Below are 19451 nucleotides of genomic sequence, written 5' to 3'. Positions count from 1 at the left end.
CCCACACTCTCCCCCTTCTGGACTGCACGTCCCGGGCAGTCACCACGCTAGCATAGAGAGTACCTTCTTTGGCAACCGTTTTGTCTGTAGTAGGGTAGTCGGCAAAAGACACATCTAGATGCCCCAGGGCGCCGTCCGCAGGGTTATATACTTGTGTGTCGTAGAACTTCCGTGTTCCGCCCACAGCAGGAACTAATGGACAGCGCGCTAAACATCCTGCCCTAGAGAGCCGAGGCTCGAAGCGCGGGGACGGTGACAACAGAATGGTCCCGAAATGCTCAGAGCACTGGGCCAGATTACACAGGCGCCCCCAGTTTGCGCATGTAGGCTTTGGCCTCGTCCGGTGTCCCCGTGAATACCACCCGCCCGTTCTCCATGTAGCTGGCCGCGTCCGCGAACTGCAGCTCCTCAAACCTGTGCGGGCCAAAGGGGCCGAGCCGGGCGTAAGGTGAGCACAGGCTGTTTGCCACGGAAGCAAGCACAGCGTCTGCTACCGCAGACTACCATAGCTGGGAGGGTGCCTGAGGGTGCACGTGAATGCCGCGTTGCTGCGAATATGCCCCTGAACGCAGCACGCAGCGGTGCTGGCCTATGCACCCTCACCACAGGCACCCGCCTGCTGCCCCAGGCCCCCAGCCCGCCAGCCGCCTCGCAGGGTCGCACCTGTGCGTGACCCAGATGGCCGTGACATCCTTGCGCTCCGAGGTGATGTTCTTGACCGCCCCCAGCACCCCAAACTGGTCCTCGCGGTCCAAGAAGGTGGTCAGCTCGTCCAGCAGCAGCAGCTTGGGGTCCTCAGCCAGCGCGCCTGCAGGTAGGTAGGTGGGTGGGCGATGTAGAAACATGACGAGGGAAGCGGTAGGGCACGAGCTGTGCGTGGTGAAGCGGGGGGCGATTGCAGAAGGCATGCAGCCACTCTCGCGCTTGGCATGCAGGGGGGAGGCACCGTGGGACATTCCCGATTGCCGAGTCAGGTGATAGGCCGTTTGAGGGCCGTCGGCTTGTCCCTCTGTGCAGCACAGCGTGAAGCCGTGGGTGGCCGAGAGGCCGAATGGGAAGGAACCGCGGAAGCAAAGCACTTGGCCGCATCGCAAACTCCAGCCCCAGTGCCCACCCGCCACGGCCGCCAGGCCGCCCCGCCAGGCCGAGAGCCGCACCTGCGATGGCCACTCGCTGGCGCTGCCCTCCCGATAGCGTGTGTGTGGCCCTGTACATGAAGTCCTCCATGTTGACCAGCCGCAGCGAGGACCGCACCGCCGCCGTCACCTCCTCCTCCGCCAGCACGTACCTGCCAGCATGGCAAGGTGGGGGGGGGGGCAGGGTCGGCATTTCACGATGGTGGCAAGCCCGCTGTCTGCGCCGTTCTCCTATGTTCCCTGGACCCCTGGGCTTGGATTGCATTGCACACCTCCCCAGGCATAGGCCACGCTCTCCTCCACACTCTTTGAATTGAATTCGGTTTGGTTTCAGCTCGTACGCACAATACCCCCCACCAGTTACGCCGCCCTCTCGCACAAACCTTCCCGCGCCCACGCCCTCCCGTCTCCCCCTCCTCCGCCTCCCCCTCCGCCTCCCCCTCCTCCTCCTCCCCTCCTCACCGGCCCAGCCCGAACGCCACGTCCGCCGCCACCGTGGGCATGACCACCTGGTGGTCGGGGTTCTGGAACACGAAGCCGCTGGGTTGGTCGGCGTCGATGAGGCCGCTGTCCGGCACCAGCAGCCCGCCCAGCACCTTGAGCAGCGTGCTCTTGCCGCAGCCGTTGGGGCCCAGCAGCATGTGTAGCGAGCCGCGCCGCACCTGCCCGGGCGAGGATTGGGTGCCGCTAATGCAGTGTTGCGGGCTGGCAAGGGAAGGTATTGGGTGCGGTAGGAATGGTCGGAGGAGCTACGGTGTGTGGCCGTGGTGATCTCTCGCGCCCTGACTAGGGAAAGACGACCAACCCGGCTGGCCGACTCCCCAGCCGCCGCATGGTCCGTACCTGCAGGTCCACGCCGTTGAGCACGGGCCGCTTGACGTCTCGTGAGCCCAGCTTTAGCCGCAGGTTATGCACGATGACGGAGTTCGGGCTGGAGGTGCGGCGCACGGCGGACTTCGTGAGGATGGCTGGGGGCACTGTGATGCCGCCGGCTGGACTGCTGGCGCGGCCGGAGTTGTTACTGCCGGTGCTGGTGGTGCCGGTGCTGCTGCTACTGGTGCTGGCGATGCAGCTAGTGCGGCTGCGATGGCAGGATGAACTATATGGCGCTGGGTCCAGTGCGAGGTGGGAGCTGCTAGTGGAAGGGGCGCTGTCGGCGGGGCAACGTGGGGTGTGCGGCGCCGCTGTTCGCCGCTCGCCCGACGCCACCCGGCTGAGTCCCAGCGCCCCCCTTAACCCCCCTGCAAGCATTGCTGCCAGCGCTTGACCTAATAGCAGCGGTGAAGACACAAGCAAAGGTTGGGTGCAATTTGGGACAACAGACCCACGCCTTGAGGGCGGGTATGAACAATTTGCAAGTGAGTGACAGTAACAAATTACATGGAAAGTCAATGCATACTAGGAAAGCCGCACGGATGCATGGAGCAGCGCAGGCGCGAAATGCAATCCTTCGCACACGCCTTCGTCCACCAGCCTGTTTGATTTTCTAAACTTTCAACTTCATTACATTTCAGTAACATAACCATGGCAGGAAAGGCCAAGGAGTCGGCGGTCGACCTCGCCAAGTTTATTGACAAGGGCGTTCGCGTCAAGCTTGCTGGTGGACGGGAAGGTGCGAGGAACACATATCGCCAACCCAGTAAGACGCTCGGTGCGCTCTCGCTCAACTTTCGACAACTTGCGCGCAGTGCAAGGGATCTTGAAGGGCTACGACCAGCTGCTGAACCTGGTGATCGATGAGGCTGTGGAGTACCTCCGAGGTAGGGCAGGACTGCCGTGGGTGCGACAGGTTCGGAGCCCGGGGACTACGCGGGGTGTCGGTACGCGGGCGTGACGCACACGCACCCACCCATCTGCTTGCCGCCGTCTCTCCCTTCGTGCGCAGACCCGGAAGACCCGCTCACGGTGACCGATGAGACCCGGTCACTAGGGCTGCTGGTGAGTACTTCGCCTTCGGCGTAGCAAGCGCAGGGGTGCAGACTATCGCCGTGAACTTGAGAGAGTGGCGTTTCCTTGACCCTGAGTTGCTGACCCGCCCTCCACGTGATGCAGGTGTGCCGCGGCACTGCAGTGATGCTGGTTGCGCCGTCCGCGGGCATGGAGGAGATTGCCAACCCCTTCCTCCAGGCGAAAGACGGCGAGCAGGCGGCAGAGGGCGACGATGAATAGATTAGGTGTTACATCTCTCTGGAGATACTGAAACTCAATCCCAACACTTCGACTTACGGACTTTGGTTAGGATAGGTAGAGTACAGACATGACTTCGTCCTGCTTCTTAGCGCCAAGCGCTTTCTGGAGACGTGCTAAGCACACACTGGTACTGCTTTCATAGGCCTTCCTGCGCACGCAGACGGTTCTAGACACTTGTTACCACTCTCTCATTTGGCCAACCCGACCGCAACTATCTAGGATCTCTCGCCACGGCGTCTACAATCTAGCCAGCACTGTCTCAGCGGACCTGAGCTACCCTAGGGCTCATCCGGCGGCGGAATGCGGAGCAACTACTGCCGCCGGACGTCCACTGTACACGACGACTGTCGCCGTGTGGACCGGCAGGGCCGTCGCTTGGAGCAGTGCTCGGGCCAACACAGCCCGCCACAGCAGCTCCAGCTTCGCCTTGACCCGTCTTCTGCCCCACCTCAGGGGCGGCGGAGGCGGGACTTTGTACTGCACCGCCGCTCTCTCGCGGCGGCCTCCTGGCGGCTCCGCACAGCCATGGGGTTTCCCGGTGTCATCAGTTGGCTCAGGACATGAGCGTCGAACCAGTTGGTCTAGCAGGTGGTGGTGGTGGTGGTCAGTCAGTATTATTCGTCCTCAGCCCAGCTTTCTAGCTTGTAGGTATCAGGCAAAGCCGGGCTGCTCAGCAGTCGTCGCCGTCGGCTGGGATGGGCAGCTGATCGCCGGGGCTGACCACGTCGAGCGTGCGCCGCGCGGCGCTCTGCCACTCCTCGCCGTCGTCATCGATGCGATGGCTGGCGGCGACGCTTCCCATCTTGGACGCAGGGCTGGCGTTGGAGTAGCGGCTGTGAGGGGGAGTCGAAGGGCGTGGGAAGGGGTCAATGACGGAACGTGGAGGAGCCGGATTTGGAGTGGGCACTGGCGCTCATGTTAAAGGCTCTCGTGTCCGGGCTGGCATGGCATTGCTTGGGTCAATGGTGGCCGAGTCACCCGAGTGCGCTGCAAGACGCGGGGCGCATGGTTGTCTCGCTTGGTGTGCATGGCTAAGACCAATGAAGGAAACAACGCTGCATAAGTATGGGCGAAAGTACTGATTACACACATGTACCGCAAGGCTGCTCAGTGCTCACCTGGTGGACATGCGCGGGGACTCGGCGGGCGACTCCGTGATGCGCAGCGATAGCGAGCCAGGTGTGGCGCCCATGCCGCTGGGGCCGTTGCGGGAGCCGGACACGTTGCTGGTGGCCCAGTTGGGCGACATGTGGTCGCTGCGGGTCCTGTGGGTTGCAGCAAGGACGGCCGTTGTGTATGGCGACAGGCGGATGTGGTTGAAAGGTTTGCCGCAGGAAAGGCGGCCGCGGCGCCTCAAGGCGCAAAGGACATTAATGCTGAGAGGTACTGTGTGGTCGCACGCCCACTGCTCTTACATGATGAGCGAGGAGCGGGCCGAGTCGGGCGGGTTGCGCGCGAAGCGGATGAGGCGCGTCACGTCCGCCATGGCGTGGTCCAGCCGCTCCGACTTGGTCTTCCAGTTCTCAATCTCGCGCTGCGCCGTGTCCAGCTGCTGCTTCACCGACTCGTGCTTCTGCGCTCACAACCAACCAATAGCCCGCAGCGGGTACAGCTACACTCAGCAAGACGCACAGTAAGGCAGGATCGCGCTGGCCGGCACACCCGTAGCCAGCTAGCCCTCCATAGCACATGCCACATCCACGCGCAGCCAATCCTCCCCAAACCACGCACCCCCGCCGCATGGCCCCAGCGCCGAGCGCCACATGCACGCACCTTGCTGAGCTCGTTGTAGCGGTCGCTCTGCTTGTTGAGGCGCTCAGTCATGCCGGCGATGGCCACCTGTTGCGAGGCCACCAGTTGCTCCTGATTGGCCTTGCTGCTGGACAGCTCGCGCCTGGCCTGCTCCAGACCCGACTGCAGCCGGTCGATCTCGCCCTGAGATGGGGCACCACCGGGGCCAACGAGTTGGGTTGTGTTGCAAGCATAAGTGTGCCGGCAGTCGTTGTATCCCGCATCCTGCACAGCCACATTAAGAGCACCTAGCAACACGCTTGCCCCTCTCCCTCCTGTACGCCTTCCAGCGTGCGGTGGACCCTGCCCCGGCCTCCCAGACCGGCGCACCTTGAGCGCGAAGTTGGAGCGGATCATCTCCTGGTCGCGTCTGCGGTTCAGTGTGTAGCAGATAGATGGATACGAACTACTGTCAGCTCCTAGTCATTACCCGGTCATGAACCTGGCGGGTCTCCGCGCCAACCAGGGTGCCAACTGCACAGTGCCCAGCCGTGCCCCGACTGCTCTTGGCGCCCCTACTCACGATTTGAGGTCGCCGTTGCGGCGGTCCAGCTCGTCCTGCAGCTTCTGCAGCTCCTGCTGGTGGCGGTCCTCGATCTCCGCCATCTGCCGCTGCGCGTCGGCCTCGCTCTCAGCCTTCTCGCGGCGGGCCGCCAGCGCACGGGCCTCCTCCTGCACGCCGCCGAGAACGTCTCGGTTGCCCTACTTTCTCCCACAATGGACGCAACCCGGAACCAACACACCAACATGCCCCCTTGTGCTTTCCAAACACCAGCCTGCCTGCACCTTCGGGAAAACCTGCCAACAATCGCACCTGCGAGACCTGCTCCCGCAGCTCAGTGATGGCGGCGGTGTGCCGCGCCACCTCCTCACGCAGCGCCGCCTCCGCCGCCTGCTCCTGCTCCAGGTGCTCCGCCAGCTTGGCCTTGGCCGCTTCCACTTCCGCCAGCCGTGCCTCCAGGGTAGCCGCCTCCGCCGCCGCGGCCGTCGCACGCTCTGCCGCCTCCGCCGCCTGTTTGGAGATGGTGTCCTCAAGCTCCCGCACGCGGCTGCTCATCTGCTCGACGGTGCCCGACAGCGACGTCGCGCGCTCAATACTGGCGCTGTGCTCGCCGCGTGCCTCGCCCAGCTGCTGCTCCAGGCCGGCCACCTGCTCCTTCAGCGCCGCCGCCTCAGCCTGTGCTCCCGCCAGGCTCTCCTCAACAGATGCCAGCGCGGCAGCCTGCTCCTTGGCGGCGGCCTCCAATGCGGCAGTGCGGGCTGTCAGCTCCACCACCTCGGCGCGAGCGACCGCCTCGCGGCCCTCCGCTGCCTGCAGCTCGCTGCCGCGCGTCGCCAGCTGCTCTGCCAGCTCAGACGCCTCGCGGCGCGCCGCCGCCAGTGCCTGCGCCGCCTCAGAGCCGGTGCCCTCCGCCGCCGCCAGCTGCTCCTTCAGTGCTGCCAGCTGCGCGCCCAGCGCCGCCGCCTCCGCCTCCGCCGTGCCGCGGGCGGCGGTCTGCTCCTGCAGCCCCGACTGCGTCTCCGCCAGGCGCTGCAGGGCCTCCGCGCACTCTGACGCCTTGGCGCCCAGCTGCGCCTCCAGGTCCGCCAGCCGCGACTCGCGCTCCGCCAGCTGCTCGCGGCTGGAGGCCAGGTCACGGGCGGTGTCGTCCAGGGTCGCAGACGCCTGCGCCGCGCGGCCCTCCGCAGCCTCCAGCTTGGAGGACAGCTCGGCAACGCGCTCGCCGCCCGCGTGCTGCGTCAGCGCCATCTGCTCTTGAGCCTGTGGTGCCAAGTGTGAGATGCAAAGTGCACAGTCTTGTACAAGTTAAAGTGGCGACGCAATCCCCATGGCAGGTTGAGTTCCACACTCAACCGTGGCATGGTCCTCTGCGCGTGTGAACCCACCTCCGCCAGGCGCGCCTGGAGCTGCTGCACCTCGGCTAGAGCGCCCTCCAGCTGCCGCTCCAGGCCCTCCATGCGGCTGGCCTGCTGGGACAGCTCCGCAGCGCGGTCATCCAGCTGCGACTGCAGCGTCGCGGCCTGCGCGGCGGCGCTCTCCACGTCCTGGCCGGCCTTGGAGCGAGCCTCCGCCAGCTCCTCCTCCACCTGTCGTCGCCAGAGTCACACCCGTGTCACTGCCGCGCTCACCAGAAGGCGGTGTGCACCCACCGAAGCACGAACAACATCAAGCGCAGCCCCCGCTTGCCTTCTTGCGCGCAGACTGCTCCTCCGCCAGCTGCGACTCCAGCTGCGCCGCCTGGTCGCGGACCTCCTGCAGGCTGGTCGCTTGCGCCGCCAGCTGCTCCTTCTGCTCGCTGATGCGCGCGCCTGCCTCCGAAAAGTTCTCCGCCAGCACGGAGCAGCTCTCCTCCAGGTCCTCCTTCTCCTTGCCCAGAGCCGCCAGCTGCTCCTCCAGGCCGGCGCACTGCAAGGGTCGTTAGATACATGGGTCAGCACAGGTGACACCCTAGCAAGACCTCACACGCCGGCGCTTACTGAATTTTCAAGCGCACAAGGGGCTCACCTTTGCGTCCACCGCCTCACGGGCCACAGCAGCGTCCACGAGCTGCGCGCTCAGCGCCGCGCGGCCGAGCTCCTCAGCCGCTAGGCGGCTCTCCAGGACCGCCTTCTCCGCCTCCGCCAGCTCGACCCGCAGCCGCATGCAGCCGCCGTCCAGCACCTCCAGCTGCACAGACAGGACAGCGTAACGCTCAGGCTGTAGACGATACCCCACTACCGCTGAGCAGGTAAGCCCAGTGAGGGTGGCCCCGAGTTGCTTGGGAGCAATCCAGGGCCCCCTTGCTAACTCGCGCGCCCTTTGTCTGAGGGCCCCCTCCCATCTACAGTCCCATCTGCGGCGCCTTCTGCGGTCCTATCAGTGGCCTCATCTGCGGTACGTAGAGCTCGCACCTGGTCCACCAGGGGCACCAGCGCGCTGATGCCGCTGCGGTCCGACATGCCGTTGAGGCCCACCAGGCGCTGGTCCAGCACGCGGATCTGCAGCTTGGCCTGGTTGTACACCGCCTGCAGCCGGTCGCGCTCCTGCTGCAGCTCCTCGCGCCGCTGCTGCTCCCTGCAGGGTCACAAAAGCAGGCAGCGCCCAAGCCAGTGAGCAACATGCAAGCCGCAACGGCTTTGACGCCAAGGAGACACAGGGAGCGCCCTTGTCCGAGACCTGCCAGGCACTGCCCAGCCCCGCCGGCCCCACGCACTGCTGCAGCTCGCCGCTGAGCTCCAGGTTGCGCTGCACCAGCGGCTCCGAGGTGCCGGACCGCGCGCTGGCCAGCTCCATGCGCAGGCGCTCGATCTCGCGCTGCATGGCCAGGCGGTCGCCCTGCACCGTCCAGTTGACCTTGGCGTCGTTGCGGATGTGCTTGGTCTGCTTGGCGAAGCGCAGCGTGCTAAGCGTCTCTTGCGAGCAGACGCTGCTGGGGCTGACGTTGGCGATGATGAGCGTTTTGGCGTTGCCACCCAGCGAGGACTGCAGGAGCGGTGAGCAGCACAAAGTCAAGCAATGCCACAAATGTTGTTGTGAGCGACCAGAGCACCACTTCAGCACGGGCGCAAGGAGCGCCCTGGCAATACAGATCCTTAGCGGGCCAAGAACCCAAGTGTTAAGGCCCCCACCTGCAGCAGGAATGTCAGCTTCGAGTCACGGTACGGCACGTGACCGCCGCCGCCCGCCTTCTGCGATTTGACTAGCTCCGTGGTCACGCGGCCCAGCGCCGTCAGCGACTTGTTGATGTTGCAGGCCTCTTTGAAGTGCTCGCCCGTCACATTCGAACCACCGTGTGCGCCGCTGGCAATGCGCTCGCTGCCTGCAAGCAGCGAAGCCGCAGTTGCCCACCCCGCACATTCAGCAGGCAGTAGCACGCTGCACGGTGGTGACACTACGTTTGCGAGGGCTGCCCCCAACGCCCAAACCCTTCGCCCCGCACTACATGTTGACAGCATGCCGACGGCACGCTGCGCCGCACGCACGCACCCGCAAGGTCCACCAGGTTAAGCTTGGCGTAGAAGCACTTGCTGATGCCGTTGCTGGTCACGGTCTTCTCCACGGTGCACACGAACACGGAGTGCGAACGACTCGATTCGTGGTTGAGGCGCGTCTCGCCGGTGTGGCGGTTCTCCGCGCCCTTCAGCAGCAGCGACAGCATCTCGTCCACTGCAGCGCCGCGCCGGGAAACAGATGGGCCCAAAGGTCAGGCGGTGCGTAGCACAGGCAAAGGCACACGCAGCCTTGATTTGTGAAGCATGACCCTCCCTTTCCCACACGGCGCTTTGCACCCTGCCAGCTCCACATGTCACCACATCAACGCGTGCCTACCGTTGAGCGCGGGCGGCTCAGTGAGTCCCTCCACGTAGGGGCCCTTCTCGGGGTCCTCGCGGATGGGCAGGCTGTGGCCGCTGGGGCTGAGCAGGTCGCCGATGTTCTCGTTGTAGATCTCCAGGAAGGACGCCCTGCAGCAGCAGCGGCACACACGAGTACGGCCCCGTGTCAGGAATCGCCACGCATGCTTCCTTGCACCAGCCTCTCTGTCGCCTATCGTGGCACCAATCCCACCAAACGCTACATGCCCCATCCTCCCCTCGCGCACCTGCAGTTGTACTTGACAGTCTCGGGTCCACGCGTGTTCTCGTTCTCGCCAATCTTGCTGAACAGGTAGTCAAAGACGCGCGGCGCCAGACCGCGCTTCTCCGGGTTGGCGATGTTGCCGATGATGGTGAACGTCTTACCCGCACCCGTCTGTCCGTACGCAAAGATGGACGAGTTGTATCCCGCCAGGCAGTTGTCCACCGCCGCCACGCCCGCCACTGCGAGCATGCAGCAAGGGTTTCAGGAGGGCTGCGGAGGCACGCATATGGTTCAAAGCCGAGGACAAAAGGGACTGATGTAACCAACGGCTAAGCGGAGCCGCCCCCGGCGCTCAGGAGCCCAACGGCAGCGCCTGCACCATTTCCGGCCAACCAACGGCTGATGCCTGACCAAGTGGCCGCAACCGCTTCGCCGACCAACTCACAGTCAAACACGTCCTGCTGCGTGGTGGTCTCCGGCAGCACCTGGTCGAAATGGAAGCTATGTGTGGTGTTCTGCTTCTCCTTCATGTTCAGCTGAATGCTGCGGCTGCCGATGACGGACAGGCACTGCTCGTGCTTATCTGCAGGGCATTCAGATTGAGGGCATATGTCAACGGCTGTGTGGCTGCCAACCCCTGGCAAGACAGACACGCAGCGTGGCTTACCGTGCGTGAGCTCCTGTGACGTCGCGGGACGCACGCGCACAAAGACCTGTAGGCCGAAGCAGGGTAAGCAAGGGTCCTCAAGTGGTGTTTGCAAACGTGAAGTAGCTACCCTGCTTACGCACCCGCACGGAATCGTTTTCGATGTAGTCGCCTTCGTCTCCATCGCCGCTGAACTCGCTTGGCGCCTTCGAGGGCGAGTTCGGTCGCATGTCCGGGTCCGAGTTCTCGGTGTTAAGCGGCGGCATTTTACGCACTGTTGGGTGCGGCGCACGGACCTGGCCCTGAAGCAGCAGGGGGTTACAGGAGCTGTAAGCAACTCCATGTCGACAGGGGGTAGCAGCTGCGCAGGCTGTGCTAGCCCCTCGCAGCCACTCACAATGCCTGCCATTAGCGGCGTCAGATTCTTGTCGGCCTTTCCCTTGTCCTCGCGTGCAGGCGTCGGGCCGGGCTTGTCCCCATAAATGCCTGGCTTCTGACCGACAGCTCTGTTCAGCCGTGGCGTGGCGCCCACATCGCCACGTAAACCCTTACTCCAAAAGTCTGCCATTGCTGCTGATGTGCAGCCCTATTTCGGGGGCGTGTCAGCTGGCACAATTTCCCGGACTTCAAGCCAGAGGAACCCCCGGCGTTCAACACGCAGTCAGCAAATGAATGGCGTGTTGTCTACTCAGCAAATACTGTATTGCTGTATGAAGCCCTCGACAGTGGTGTGGGCCAGGAGCTGTCGAGCCTGGCTGCAGCGAAGATGTCGTCCAGTTTGTATCCAGTCAGTAAGAAATACAAATTTGCATCATTTGTAAAGGCGTCTGCAGACGGAGACGCTGGCTGCCAAGCACATCATCCGCGCATCCCCCATGCCCGTTTCCCAGCGAACGAGCTCTTAGCCGCTCGCTCACGCAATCCCGGCACCTTTAGGGAACACAGGTTCCTGTACACCCTCATACATACACATACACCACTTTAGACGCGCAGTGCAAGCACAATGCAGGTCATGCAGACTCGCACCGTTTCGGGCGCTCGCCCTATTGGCGCCAGCAGCAGCCGTGTGACCCTGGCTGCCGTGAAGCAGGTGAGGGCTTCTGTAAAGGGTGCTCCTAAGGCTGCGTCGGTGCCGCCGTTGGGCACGCAAGCAATCACGCCGTCCTTCTCTAGAGTCAAACTAGCGCTGGGTGGGCCGGGACCTTCCAGTCATATAGCTAAGGGCCTATAGATCGCGGGCCTGTGCTGGATACCCACTTCCAAGCCAGTTGCTGCGGGTAAGGCGCGAGCGGCGTCGAGCCATTCCTCCTACAAAGCCCGCGTGCTCGCATTGGCCACGCTCGCAGCGCATTAGGTACCTATATTAGTCGCCTATTACTTGCGGCCTCTGTGACAAACCGGCTCCTGACGCTCGCGCCAAGTGACATGTGACTGAATTCCTGCTTGCACTTTCTTCTTGTCAGGTGAAGGTGTCGTCCACCACCACCAGCGCTTCTCCCCAGGAGGAGATCTACATCGGCTTCGTCAAGGAGGAGGGCTTCGGCTCGCGCGAGGGCCGCAAGGGCCGCGTCATCAAGGACGACCCCAAGAAGTACCCCAGCCGCGACTGGGTTGGCGTGGGTGGCTGGGCTGGTGGCGAGGCCGGCCTGTGGCAGCTGCGTGAGCAGGTCATTGTGAGTACGGGGGATGGGTTAAAGGAGGGTGGGGGGCTGGGCAGGTTGACGAGGTGGACAGGAAACGTGGAGGCTAGCAGACGCCGCTTCCCGCCTCAATCCTCGGGCCTGCAGGGGTCCTGCCTGGCTTCTGGGTCGCGTAGACTGCTCATGTTTCACAGGCCGAACTGTGCCAGCAACCCACCTCTGCTCCGATCCCCTCTGACCCACCTGGCCCCCTTGCTGCTTGCGCCCGCGCAGAAGGAGAAGGACTCCAAGAAGCCCGCCGCCCCCGCCCCCTCGTCGCCCCTGCCGGTGAAGGTCCCCAAGGCCCCCGCGGGCAAGGCGCCGGTCTACATTGGCTTCGTCAAGGAGGAGGGCTTCGGCAACCGCGACGGCAAGCGCGGCCGCATCGTTGTTGACGGTGAGGTGTTCAGGCGTTCGAGGCAAAACAGGAGTTATGTAGGGACCAGAGCCTGCCCGTGGCTTGACCTGCCAGGCCTGACGCTGCTCTCACACCGCCTCTTCCCCGGCCCCCCGAAACTATGCGTTTTCGCAGACCCCCGCAAGTACGGCGGCAAGGAGGACCTGGGCCCCCTGCGTGAGTGAGGGGTGGGGGCCTTCGTAGAGATGTGTGTGTGTGTGTGTAAAAGGTACAACAGCTCTGTGAACTCGGCGCGCCGCGGAGACCCTGTGTGAAACAGGGCACATGATAATGCCGGACATGCCCAGCTGCTCACACTCGCGCACAGCCTCTCACGTCGCTGCGTTCGTTCCCCCTGCCCCTTGCATACACCCACAGCCGGCGTCACCGGTGGCTTCGCTGCCGGCGAGGTGGGCCTGAAGCAGTACGTGGCCACTGGCGATGTGAAGCTGCGCCAGCCCGGCCAGCCGGGTCCCCGGCAGTTCTCGCCGCTGACCCTGGCGGGCGTGGTGGCCCTGGCCGGCGCGCTCGGTGGCGTGCTGCTGGGCCTGGTGAACGACGCGGGTGAGATCGAACAGACCCGCGAGCTGCTGCAGGTGCGCGGCGCCGGCATGTAATTATGCACGGGCTGCGGCGTTGCGCGATATGTATATGTTGCGCTCTTGTGCTATTAGGTGGTTTGCAGTGGCAGGTTGTGTGGTGAGCATGCGCATGCGGATTGCGGGCATGTTGTGGTGGTGGCACGTTGGGCAGTGGTGTGTGCACCGGGGCAGCGGTGAGGAGGGGGGCTTGTGGAGTCGTGGGCCTCAGCTGTGAAAGGGCGCTCGCAGGAAATCTTGTCCCGCAGCATGTGGCGTGCCGTCAATGCCTGCCTCTACTTTGCCCACGTCGACTGCCCTCTGTCCACCAGAGTTGATACTGCTTGGCACTCATGGTTGCAGGTGTCACGCGCACCCGCATGTGCCTACGCACCCACATGCTGTCCTGACGCTTACCGCTCCGCGCCTGTGCCGCTTCCTCCCAACCTTTTTACACACGCGCAGCGGGCGGCAACTGATGAGAACACGCTCAAGTACGTTGCAGTCGGTGCGGCGGTGGTGGGCGGCTCGGCGGTGCTGATCGCGGTGAACAACGCGGTGCGCTCGCTGCAGCGGCAGGTCGAGGAGAACGGGGGTCGCGTGGTCGTGTCGGCGGCGTTCCTGGCCGTGGTGATTCTGCTCGCCAAGAGCATCATCGAGAGCCAGTAAGGAGCGCGAGGAGGCGCGGGATTAACGCGCCGGCTGCCGTGTGCTGCTTGCCTGGAGGGTAATTCTGGGGAGCAGCGCGCCGCCGTTTTGGCACAGCAGGATGGCAATGAGAGAGGACTCACGACGTTGGGCGAAAGGGAGTTTCGGCACCCTTGACACCTGCGGAGATGCTGAACCGCTGGACCACGCAATTCTTTACCTTCCCCTTCGGCATGCTGCTATACGTTTGCTGCTGCCGCTGCAGATTGCAGCCGATGGTGTGTGTTTGTGTATTAGGGGTTTTCTGGGGGCCGGGCGCGGTACAATTGGGCGCGCCGCCGTCCGCCGTGCACTGCCGTTGTGAGCTGCTGCAAAGCGTTTTGTGTGTGTGTGTGATGTGATGTGATTGCATCATGGGCTGATGGCTCATTGCAGCTAATTTTCTGAGACTGTTGCTTTGGGACACCTGCCGGGTGTTGTCTGATTTTCCCGCGGAGCTCTGGCCCCGCTGTTGCGGGTTGGCAACCGCTCAATAAACCTTACTGCCTCCCGCATCCGCTTTGGTTCGCGGCGCGCTTCCGGACGTTTGTGGACGGGAGGGCTGCCCCGAGCCCTTGGCACAAGCCCTGAGGCGCAGGCGGCGGCTCCTCGCCGGGCGCCTACTTGTCTGGCAGCTCAGTCGCGGCGCGGGCGGGTTGCGGCGAGCGATTGCTCGAGTGAGAGCGAAGTGAAGAGTGATTGCGGGACCGTGACAGGCCACACGCATTTGGCCGCCTGGCGGACCTCTGGGCACAGTCGCGGGGGCGGTGCCTCAAACATGAGAGGCCCGCTTGAGTACAAGAGAAGAGCGTCTGACAAAGAGTTTTATATAGTCCGGAGCGAGACTGTTCGCCCGGGGCGTACATGGATAGAATGACACTAATGATATGACCGACCGGGAATGGAGATGTGCTTGGTGTGTCACGAGCGGCGCGGGGCAGGGCGGGGTGGTGCGCCACGAAGTGCTCGGGCGGACTACTTGACGCCCCGCGTGCGCAGCCATGTAAGAGAACCATCGTGCTTTCTACGTCACACTGTCACGAGCGGCGCGTGCTGCAATCGCATAGGGTTGGGCCGAATGCCTTGGCCAGCAGGTGACACAGCCAGTGCACTGAACCACCGTTGCACTGCACTGACACGGTGCCCCCAGCGGCACAGCCTGAGCACGGAGCACTCGTAGCCAGGGAACCTTTGCCCCCTGAGGACTCATAACCAGCGGGCATTTGCCCCCCTCTGCGTGCTCACTGTGCTCCCGCATGTTCTCGGCGACTCGGCACCAACCGCGTTCCAGCTCATACCGCGACACCTGCACACATGACATGCCTTCGCGCTTGAGTCCAACCATCTCAAAGATGCTGCGGGTCCAGCGGTAAGGGGGCGGCCCTTGCTGGCCTTGGTTCGTGTCGCCAGATGCTGCCTGAGGTGCCTTAGCTGCGGGGCTGCCCCGCCCGTTCGACTCCCGGCCCTGGCGTTGCCTGCAGTCCATTCGAGCTTTGCGCACGGCTTCGTACAACCCGTGCGCACTTATGTGTGCCGACGCACAGGGTTTTTGGCACTTGGCTATCGAATTGCTGACGGATTGTTGACAGAGCTTCGCGAGACCGCACCAAGTTGCTCCCTTGCTACCAAAAACTATGAATGATTGCTCATTACACGTTGAACTCTATTTAGCTACAAGCAAGCGGTGACAACGCTCGAATCCGACTAACAAGGGTTCTTTCTGTTCTAGAATACCGCGACCTGTCAGCGCTTGAACGATGGGCCGTGAGCGAGGCGCTCGAGCGCTGCAAGATTTACAGGAGCATCCGTGCTCGGCGCGCAAGCTCGCCGAGAGGGCGGTGAGCACGACACGGCCCTTCGTCAGGAACCACGCCCACGACTTAATAGCAGCTGACCGCACGGCCAATACAACTTGCAGGCATACAGTACAATCATCCAGAAGAGCGTGCCGCTGCCGCTCCCGGAAAGCCGACTGGTGTGTTTGGTCACGGATTTGACCATGGCCATTGCCGCCGAGCGCACCAGCCAGGTGGCGATAAACTACAAAGACCAGGACCCAGTCTCATTCGCACGCATGAACGCTCGCGTGCAGGCGCTGCTGCAGGTGCGCGCGCGCGTGTGGGAGGCTCGCAACTGGCGAGAGCGCCACTGCTCGCGACGGTTGGAACACACGTCGGCATCCACGTTCGCGCGAGCCCGCTCGGCCAGCTCCTCTTCGCACCCCTGCTTACGCCCTTGCCACCAGCACCTCTTGAATTTGTCGCATATGTTCTGACGCGGCCTGCTCTCGGCACGGCTGGCGCCGCGCCGCGCAGGCTTACGCCGCAGCCAACTGCCACGACTGGCGCTCCTTCGCGCGCTGGAGCGATGCCGGCTACCTGCGGCACTTGCTGCACGAGTGCGACGATTTTGAATTGATGGTGCGTGGGTGCTTAAGCGGTGGTCGATCGCTTGGGTCGGTGGGCCGCAGGGGATTTTGCTGGCGGTGCTGGCGCTGCCGCTGCTATTGCGGCGACTACTGCCGCTGCTACTGCCGCTACGACTGCTGCCCTTACGCTGCCGTTAATACGGTCTGATGGGTCCGGTAGATGAGCATCTCCGAACCTGGGCAGAGGCAGGTTGCATAATGCGCTCTCGTCAGACCCCTGTCGTCACGAGGCTTATGGGCCTGCCCCGCACGTAACGCACACATCCGCGCTCCCCCCTGCTGCAGCTCATATGTTGGAAGCCCGGCCAGACTAGCCGCGTGCACAACCATGCCGACTCGCACTGCTGGCTGGCGGTGCTGGCGGGAGAGGTGCAGGTGGGTGGGCCGAGGTGGACTGGGGTGGGACGGTTGGTCAACTGCTCCCGCAACATGAAAGTGTAAGGTAGGCGGCGTGCAAGCAGAACGGATGCTATTTGACGATGCAACTCCACGCACGGTGTCATCACCACTGCCTTAGCGGACTTGACGCCCTGCGGAATGCCGCTTGCCCGCTGTCCTTCCCCCCCCTGCGCGCAGGAGACGCAGTACCGGCCGGTTGTGCCCAAGGCGGAGGCGGAGGCGGAGCCGCACGCGCCCGCCCCCCTGTCGGGGGCCTCACCGCCGGAGCTGTCGGCGCTGCTGCTGTCCGAGGCCGAGGGTTCCTCCGGCTGCAGCAGCCTCAGTAGCAGCGGCGAGAGCAACGCCTCGTTCGCCGCCGCGCAGATGCAGGCGCAGTTCTCCAAGCTGCAGGAGCAGCGCAGGGAGCAGGCGGAGCGGCAGGCGGAGGAGCAGGAGAAGGGGCAGGCGGAGGTGCTATGCTGCGATGACCTGCGGCTGGTGCGCACACAGACGCGTTGTGTTCAGGTGCGCCACTGCCGGCGTGAGGCTCCTGGGCTCTCTGCAGAGGAACTATATCATGCGTTGCACCCCAAAGCTGAGTTTGCAGCTTGCAGTGGATAGCCGTTTGTCTGTTGAGCTTGCCCAGCCTCGCTCAACCTCCCGGCACCTCTTCAATGCAGCCGCCTTCCTCGCCGCCGGTCCACCATCGTTTCCATGCTTACTTTACCATTAAGTGTTACTTACCACGCGGTCGCTTTGCCGTCGCCAGGTGGGAGGCGTGGCCTACATCAACGACGGGCTGGCGCTGCACTGCGTCGGCTGCCCCGCCGCCGCCGAGTGCCCCAACGCCATCGCGAGCACCGGCACCAACACCACAAGCACCGCCGCCAACAGTGGCAGCAAGGGCCCTGTGGCGGGTCAGGGCAGCTGCAGCGGCCGGAAGGGCGGCCGGGCCGCCGCCGCTATGAGCAGCAGCGGCGGCCTCACCGCGCTTTTTGGCAGGCGCGTCAATGGCACGATCGGCAGTGGGTGCGCGGACGCGCTGGCCTATCCGGCCGCGGCGGATGGCGACATGGCGACCGCAAACGGCGCCAACGGCTGGGCGTGCACGCTGCACCTGTACGCGCCGCCCATCCGTCGCGTCAAGGTGCGATGCGACTGCAGGCACGGTCACGGGCGATGCGGTGCGGCGCAGCGGGGCAGGCGAGGCCCCGGCCCGCGGGCCCTGGGCCCTGGGGTACCGAGGACAAGGGGTGTCAGCTTTGTACAGCTGGAAAATGGGCTGAGCCCCTAGAGCAAGGGATGTGACGATGGGTACCGGCGACATGAACAGCACCCTTGCAAGCCCAGCGGGACTGGCAAAGGGGCATACCAAAGGCACCGCCACGCCCTGTCCACGCCACTCCACACATGAGTCCGTGATACCTCATTCCAAATCCCTCACAAGCACCACAAACGGCTAGTGGGGCTCGGGCGCGTGATCCGGGGCCGCGACATAATTAAGGCGGGATCGGCACGCATGGTTCGGCTGTTGCACAAGATTTCGACATTCTTGCCCCAAGACGCTTGTCGTCGACATGTTTTGATACATGGATGTAAGATATTCAGGGCCCGAGAGCTATACTCGCGGACTGAAGAAAGTCAAGATGTCCATGGACTCGCGAGGTCGCTTCTCACTCCGGCCGAGTTTTCCCTGCCGCCTATTTTTCTACAATAGGGAATAGCAATTAATAATACGTGGCGCTCGCGGTTTGTGCCAGTATGGTACTTTTTGTCGACGCAGGCAGGCAGGCAGGCACGGACAGGGGCAATCCTGGGGGGCTTCGCCCCCCCCTGGATCGCTTCGCTCGGGGGGCTCAGCCCAAAAAGAGCTGATGCATGCGAGGGCGCCGGGCTTTATGCATGTGGGTGCGACTGGCGCTTTATTAGCCATGTGCAAAAACATGTGTGCGGTTATCTAAATTTTGGTTGCCCTTTTGCGCCGCCGACGCAGGCTTACGAGGCGGGTGGTCACGTGACGGAGTGCACGCCGGGCTTCTACTCCCGCCACGTGCTGCGGCCTTAGCGGCGTATGTAGGCCGCATGTGGGCTCGGGGGCCGCTGCGGCCTAAGGGCCAGTTGTGTGCGCCGGTGTGTGCGTCCGCGGTGCGCCCAAGGTCTGCGTGCTTCTAGTCATTGTGTGTGTGGCTATTCATGTCTGACACCAGTGGGTGTAAATTATTTTATGTACCATAGATGCAGAGGCGCAGTGGCGGCAGTGCAGCAGTTCTTGCCGCAGCCATGGGCTAAACGCGGCCCGGGTTAAGGGTGCCAGCTGTATGAAGTTCTCCTCGCCCTTACACATGAGGTAGGACGGTGCAAGCATGGCCAAGGCTGAGGCGCAATAAACTAGTGTGGTGGAGACAGGTGGTGAGCCGCGTGTTGATGTCAATGCAAGCTGCTTCTCTCCGCGTCCCCGTGTTGCCAGCAGAGCGGTTGATCATTATCAGTATGCGAGGACATGTATTTTGGCTGTTCATTATTGATATGATAGCACCGTACATAAAGTTGGTGCGCACCGGAACACATGTTACGATCAGTAGAAGCTGTGTGAGACGGATATATCATGTTGCCGTTGTTTTTGATGTGTGAGTATGAGCTGATTGGCTCTTGATGGGTCTACATCAACGCCCTACATCAACAGCAGGCCAGGGACTCGTGGTATGTGGTGAGTTGTGTGCCTGCTGGTTAGGTAATCTGTGGGGCGCGACGTATGGAACTCAGGAAAGGTGACTCGGTGAGGTGAAATGCCTAAAACTCTAAAAGGCTTGGAAGAAGGAAGGGGTGTTTTAGTCGTGTCGGCAGGTTCCGCGTTATCCTAAACTGCTTCCTTGCAATGTTTTCCGCTTAACTGATTGCACGTTATGCGGTGAGGGCGTGTAAGAGCTGAGAAGAGCAGGGCCTGATGCAGCCGTGTGTGGGTGCTTCCCGCTGATCGTCATTC

At 63.3% G+C, this 19451-nt stretch overlaps 5 protein-coding genes across 6 annotated transcripts; 3 read left to right on the top strand and 2 right to left on the bottom strand.

The window, feature by feature from the left end:
• Nucleotides 1–13: 13 nt before the first annotated feature.
• On the bottom strand, nt 14–2485 carry CHLRE_03g164150v5 (uncharacterized protein). The gene is made up of 5 exons (XM_001703490.2): nt 1980–2485; nt 1599–1798; nt 1158–1288; nt 664–808; nt 14–414 (listed from the first exon to the last, which is right to left on the bottom strand). Exons 1-5 carry the CDS (start codon nt 2385–2387, stop codon nt 297–299), a joined length of 1002 nt encoding a protein of 333 aa, XP_001703542.2. The 5' UTR covers nt 2388–2485; the 3' UTR covers nt 14–296.
• A 120-nt stretch (nt 2486–2605) lies between these two features.
• Nucleotides 2606–4701, top strand: CHLRE_03g164101v5 (uncharacterized protein). The gene is made up of 4 exons (XM_043060757.1): nt 2606–2748; nt 2825–2896; nt 3022–3074; nt 3189–4701. The coding sequence occupies exons 1-4, from the start codon at nt 2661–2663 to the stop codon at nt 3303–3305; spliced, it is 330 nt and encodes a 109-aa protein (XP_042925886.1). The 5' UTR covers nt 2606–2660; the 3' UTR covers nt 3306–4701.
• On the bottom strand, nt 4424–11125 carry CHLRE_03g164050v5 (uncharacterized protein). Of its 2 annotated transcripts, XM_043060755.1 has the most exons (19): nt 10719–11125; nt 10465–10623; nt 10343–10388; nt 10121–10258; nt 9698–9914; nt 9427–9560; nt 9085–9264; nt 8727–8917; nt 8312–8580; nt 8010–8172; nt 7624–7785; nt 7306–7524; nt 7005–7205; nt 5932–6879; nt 5641–5789; nt 5448–5487; nt 5100–5261; nt 4742–4899; nt 4424–4591 (listed from the first exon to the last, which is right to left on the bottom strand). In XM_043060755.1, the coding sequence occupies exons 1-19, from the start codon at nt 10887–10889 to the stop codon at nt 4441–4443; spliced, it is 3858 nt and encodes a 1285-aa protein (XP_042925885.1). In that variant the 5' UTR covers nt 10890–11125; the 3' UTR covers nt 4424–4440. The 2 variants fall into 2 exon arrangements, with proteins under 2 accessions (XP_042925885.1, XP_042925884.1); XM_043060756.1 differs by lacking the exon at nt 4424–4591 and having other exon boundaries at nt 4704–4899.
• Nucleotides 11126–11266: 141 nt separating this feature from the next.
• CHLRE_03g164000v5 (uncharacterized protein) lies at nt 11267–14681 on the top strand. The gene is made up of 6 exons (XM_043060754.1): nt 11267–11411; nt 11785–11994; nt 12235–12397; nt 12533–12574; nt 12776–12961; nt 13441–14681. The coding sequence occupies exons 1-6, from the start codon at nt 11325–11327 to the stop codon at nt 13452–13454; spliced, it is 702 nt and encodes a 233-aa protein (XP_042925883.1). The 5' UTR covers nt 11267–11324; the 3' UTR covers nt 13455–14681.
• Nucleotides 14682–15293: 612 nt separating this feature from the next.
• Nucleotides 15294–19402, top strand: CHLRE_03g163950v5 (uncharacterized protein). Its single transcript, XM_043060753.1, has 7 exons — nt 15294–15500; nt 15581–15766; nt 15978–16082; nt 16376–16465; nt 16667–16993; nt 17238–17615; nt 18462–19402. The coding sequence occupies exons 1-7, from the start codon at nt 15420–15422 to the stop codon at nt 18531–18533; spliced, it is 1239 nt and encodes a 412-aa protein (XP_042925882.1). The 5' UTR covers nt 15294–15419; the 3' UTR covers nt 18534–19402.
• The last annotated feature ends 49 nt before the right edge of the window (nt 19403–19451 follow it).

Source organism: Chlamydomonas reinhardtii, chromosome 3, assembly GCF_000002595.2.
Source record: "Chlamydomonas reinhardtii strain CC-503 cw92 mt+ chromosome 3, whole genome shotgun sequence".
Lineage (NCBI taxonomy): Eukaryota > Viridiplantae > Chlorophyta > Chlorophyceae > Chlamydomonadales > Chlamydomonadaceae > Chlamydomonas > Chlamydomonas reinhardtii.
Note: the sequence above shows the minus strand (reverse complement) of the source record. Positions and strands in the feature narration are given on the sequence as shown.